The 5,318-nt window shown below is 33.6% G+C and overlaps 1 protein-coding gene across 1 annotated transcript; it reads right to left on the reverse strand.

Moving 5' to 3' along the window:
• Positions 1-2,264: 2,264 nt before the first annotated feature.
• LOC145792721 (xyloglucan endotransglucosylase/hydrolase protein 2-like) lies at positions 2,265-3,519 on the reverse strand. The gene is made up of 3 exons (XM_082874059.1): positions 3,325-3,519; positions 2,981-3,165; positions 2,265-2,649 (listed from the first exon to the last, which is right to left on the reverse strand). The coding sequence occupies exons 1-3, from the start codon at positions 3,445-3,447 to the stop codon at positions 2,265-2,267; spliced, it is 693 nt and encodes a 230-aa protein (XP_082730185.1). The 5' UTR covers positions 3,448-3,519.
• Between the last annotated feature and the right edge of the window lie 1,799 nt (positions 3,520-5,318).

Below are 5,318 nucleotides of genomic sequence, written 5' to 3' on the forward strand. Positions count from 1 at the left end.
AATTTTCCTTACACTTCAACAATTAGCTTTGAAAAAGAACTACAACAACAATAACAATTAGCTTATATCACAATGGCTTTGTTGACAAATAGGGTTCTGTCATTAGAGAATAGAGAGATGAGCTCTTGCCAAATTTTGGCATTTTTATAATTTGGCACCAAAAAATAGCACATGAATTGGAAGTGTTGTTGCCAAATTTTGGCTTTCGCATGAAGGGGAAGCACACCATTAGAGTTGCTCTAACATGCAATTTCCATGTCATTTGAATCTTTAAAACTGCTTTGCCACATTCCTAAGCATTTTTTTTTTATTGTGGGGTATAGGTTATTTGAGAAAATGGACAGAATTGACATTTTTTTTGTGTTGTTTCTTTTGATAAATGTGTATGAATGTGCACTAAATCTCAGCATATTAATGAACAGATTTAAGCATCCATTTTATGAAGTTTTAATACATATCGGAATGTATTATCAAATATGTAAAACAATTATATGTATCTTTTTACATGTGGTATAATCATAATAAGTTGCAAGTCTTCCCATTTAATAACTTCTGCTGTGGGCAACTTATTTATGGCCTTAATTGGTTCCATATTAGTGTATCAGTTGTGTACTTTCAGAAATTAAGAGGACAAATTATCTCTTTATTTGAATTTATGTTTGAATCGGATTTTGTTTCTTTTGTTATATAGATTACCATGTCATATTGTTGATTATGGTTTCTTGTCTATAAATCGTGAACAGCTTTTTTTTTTTCTTCCATCTTTCTGTATCATTAATTTACATGATTTTGTTAGTTCTGTTAAGCCAAGTTAGAAGAAAACATGTATCATCATCAATTCATATATTTCTGACAGTTGGTATGGAGATTTGGATTGAATTAATAATATGATTTTCATAGTGCCAGTTTTTTAACTTAGTTTTGACAGTTTGGAGTTTATAAATTCAGATTCTTTGAAATAATAGAAGTAATGGGCTTCGTCTGTATTTATATTCTATCTTAGACAATATTGGTTTTGGCTCGCAATTGTTATTATTTTTTTTGATGTTTTATTAAGATAATTTGTGTGAATAAGCCATTTTAAGACAATTTTTTTCTTCTGATCTTAGTTTAAAACAGTTTGTCTTAATTTGTGTACTGACTTTTTTTTTTTTTTTTTTTTGAACAAGGTATATTGACTTTAATTTGTGTGTATTAGATAATTAAATGTGTTATATATAGATATATATTGGTTTCTAGGTGTGGATTTGGGATGGGTGTTAGTGTCATACTCTAAAGATTTGTTCGGATCATATTTTCGTGAATTGAATGATTTATATTATAGGATTTGTTGAGTACATCATTTGCATAAAAAATCAAGTTAATGGAATAAATATAGACTCATGATCAAACTCCACTTTTTAAAAAAATTATCAAAATCATATTAACTATTTATTTTTTTAAAACATAAACATAATCTTATTATAAATTATAAATATATAATTAATTTGAATTATTTAATAGATCTACTATGCACTCATGTACAGCAATTAAACACATTTTTTTATTTTATTTTACTGTTTTTGTTGAATTTTCTTTCTTTTGGGTCAAAAAATAAGTTTTTGTTAAAGTTTTCATTGCCTAAGTTACAATACATTTGCATAAGTTTTTTCTTGAATGACCTTGTCTTATTTTTTTTTTCTTTCTTTTTGGGCCCATTATTTTATTATTGGTATTTATTGCAGAGGTGCAATTTTTTAATGGACCTATTTTGAATGAAGTAACTTTCCATACATTTTGGTGATTTTTTATTATAGAGCCAATGCAAATAATGCTTATTTTGAATTTTGTTTGGGAACATTTTGTTTTGCTCTGAAGTCTATTGTGTAGTGTTCTGCTTTGCTTAATTTGATGGAAGGGTTGTGATGGTGAGATAGTGGCAAATGGTTGTGTTCAAGAAATACTATATGAAGATTTGACACAGTTGATTCTTATACTATGAATGAGAAGAATATACAAATGAAGCATTGATTCTGATGATTGCTCATCAAAGTTTGTATGCATATTTTTGCACATGGTGCAGCTCAATTCTACAATATTTCGTGTATTTAGAACTAGAAAGACAGGCCCGAATAGTTGTCCTGAAAAATGTATTAGGTCCGAGAGAAGGTTGAGAATTAGAAGAAGTAGAAAGTGATTAAGCATAATATTATATTGTGAATTCAATAGTTTTAAACTGCACTTATCGTCAGATGATTATGTAATAGGAAAATAAAGGGCTGTTATCACTGTGGGCATTCTGGGGGATATGTTAGGTGTTTAGTTATGTCATTGCAATAATCATAGTACATATAATTGTGCTTTATGACTTGATGTCTTCTTTCTTGGTCAGGAGACAGTTGCCAGTAATTCTTTCCATTCCACCAGAACTTGGAAGAATTGCATGATTTTCTGTGAGAGCTGTCATAGGGGCATCCGTCAATGGCAAAGCCCCAGAAGTGACTTATAAACGGTGCATGAGCCCAAATGATTTTAGTTTTTCCACCATTCGTGGCCCAACTATCTCCGTCCCATATAGTTGCCATTAGTTGCATTGGTTGTGTTGGGAAGCCAATTCCATCGTGCATGTTGTTCTTGAAAACTCGAATGGGATATTCATCAACAAAATAACTGTTGGGGGGAAAGGCGATTAACAAAATAAGTTAGAACTCTAACAGATTGTGATTTATGGAGTGTGATATCATTTTCAATTTCGATGTTTTTGTTGTTTTCAAAAACAAAAATAATGGAAAGTTTGAAAATATCAAAATAAATGAATAAATAAATTTCATCTTTGTGTAGACATATTTAAAAGACAACTTAAAAATGTTTCCTTGAAACAAGGTATTTTCAATTTTCATATATAATGATTTTATTTCTTTTGAAAATAGCTAGCTTTCAGAAGCAGTTTGTGGAATAAGTTTATTTTTCAAATTGGAATGCGTTTAGGTAGTTGCCTTACACTATTTGATGTTGGTTCCATAGGATTTTGTAAGTATGGAAGTCCACGGTTGGATCAAACCATACATGGATCCTCTGCTCTCTACCCCCTTTTCCTTTTAAAAAGACATTCGTCTGGACTCTGATGGACTTCCCTTTTCTGTTGCCCAAGAACTCAAAATCCAATTCACTATCTTCCGATTTCAACTGCCAAAAGAAAGAAAGAAAGAAAAAAAAGGATTTATGTTATGTTATCAGTGACACCTTTTTAGCAGGAGTTTCTTGCACTGGATCGACTTTTTTTTTTTTTTTGTCAGTGATAACCTATACCAAGGAGCACGAATATATATGTAAATGTGAACTTGCATAGAAGGCTGTTACGACTCCTCCGGAGTCATTGGCTGGTAGCTTAATGTTCATATGGAAGAACCCAAAAGTATAATTCAACTTGGATTTAATTCTAGATCCTGGTTGGTGAACAAACATCATTGTCACAAAGAATAAATCTTGGCTCTATATATTATAACTTGGTTAACAGCTAAAATTTGAACACACTTTCGAAATTTGCTATGAACTAAGACACAATCTATTTGAAACAAGTTAATGAGCTTTACTCTTCCATTATTTGTTTGTTTGTTTTTTCTTCGCATTTTAATTACAACATGGGATATTTTGGTGATTGCACACTTAGAAAAGCTCAAGCATGTTTTTGGCTATATTTTGCCATGTTATAACTCTGTTTTGGGCTGGTTTGAGCACCCCTTGTTTGCTTCTTACACTTGTAGTGTAATCTTGTTTACTAGCTTAACATGCTTAATGAATTGGCCTATCATTTTTGCTTGTGTTAGCTCTATCTCAACATGTTTTTGATCATATTTTAACATGCTTTAACTCTGTTTTAGGTGGTCTTGGTCACACATGCTTTGCTTTGTATAGCTATAGTGTAAATGGCCTTAACTAGCTTTGAGTTTTAGGACCCCTAGCATGCTTTGCTTGTGATGTTTCCATGATATGGCATCATTTAGCATATGATTTCAGAGCATATATCTTTTTCAAACTCTTGCATGTGTCACTCCTTCATTGCTTCTAAGAGTTAAGCTTTGTACCTTGCTTGCGAGCCAACATGTGCGCATGATTTTCTTGCCTTTTGTGCCTAAGTTTCAGAATGTTTAGGCCATTGTTTTGACATGTTTTAGGTCTGTCCAAAGCTGGTTTGGTCATTTGATCATTGCATAGCATGCCTCTAGTGTAATGCTTGTCACTAGTTTCAACGCCTTTGGCCCTTAACATGTTGTGAATGCGTTGCTTGCATGGTTTTGAGTCACTTTGCATATTATTTCAGTGCTGAAATATATGTCATTGCACTCCATTGTTTCAATCTTTCATTTGCTTTGAAAGTGGTCTTGAGCCCCTTGTTAGCTTGAGCATGAAATTGAGGCGCTCATGCCTAATGGTTTTAATCCTCTCTTGAGGGTTTCTACTAACCAACAACATGATACCTCTTTCATGCTCAAGGCACTTGTGGTTTAGGCCATCTTTCCAATTAGAAGACTTTCACATTGGACTTAATCGGTTAAAGGATTAATCGGTAATGTAAAATGTGTAAACAAAATGAGCCAAGTAAAATATGAACAAGATAAGCATATTTTGTTGCATTGCATGTGTTTGGATCAGACGTTAATCCAAACACAAGAAATGTGAGACGTTTCATACTCAAAGTGATGAAATGTGTCACGTTTCTTGGTCACCGACACCCTTGATCACGCATGATAGGGTGGAAGCTCTTTGAGTCGTATATGTGCATTCATGAAGCTTGTACAAGCTTGGTTTTTGGGCCATCATGCATTGAGATGCTTGGTTGGTGGTTTGAAAGTCGAGCGCCACATTCCTTTGAGCTTGAGAAATGATGAAGAATGTGGCAGTACATACATTTCCTTGCAAATACATTGTTGTGCCACTGTTGTTCTCTGTTGCAGCAAAACCAGAAGCTTGGAAAACTAGGTGGCCGACCGGCCACTTGAGGTAGCCGACTGACCATTTTCACTAGCCGGCCGGCCAGTGAAGGTGGCCGGCAGCCACTTTTTGTGGTCGACCGGCCACCAGTCCAATTTTGTACAAAAATGATCCTGTTTTGAAGCAGAAACAGTTTGGAGGTTTGGTTCAATGTTCAGAAACCAAGGCACATGCAAACAGAGGCAATTGACGGCAAAGCAATGGATTTCCAAGCGAACGCAAATCGAGCATGCATGTCTCCCTCCCCTCGAGGCCATTTTACTGCTTTACTTAGCTAGTTACTTTACCGATTTTTTAATTAATTAGTTAATGTGCTTAGCTAATTTGATTCATCTCTGTAATATTCT

Source organism: Camellia sinensis, chromosome 6 (genome assembly GCF_055761805.1).
Source record: "Camellia sinensis isolate YWXY chromosome 6, ASM5576180v1, whole genome shotgun sequence".
Taxonomy (NCBI): domain Eukaryota; kingdom Viridiplantae; phylum Streptophyta; class Magnoliopsida; order Ericales; family Theaceae; genus Camellia; species Camellia sinensis.

Excerpts from the sequence above, each read along its gene's own strand:
- LOC145792721 (XM_082874059.1), bottom strand. The coding sequence starts at position 3,447 with ATGATGTTTGTTCACCAACCAGGATCTAGAATTAAATCCAAGTTGAAT. Across the intron at positions 3,166-3,324 it reads GAGTCGTAACAGCCTTCTAT|TTGAAATCGGAAGATAGTGA; the intron begins GCAAGTTCACAT and ends TTCTTTTGGCAG. Across the intron at positions 2,650-2,980 it reads TGGAACCAACATCAAATAGT|TTATTTTGTTGATGAATATC; the intron begins GTAAGGCAACTA and ends TCCCCCCAACAG.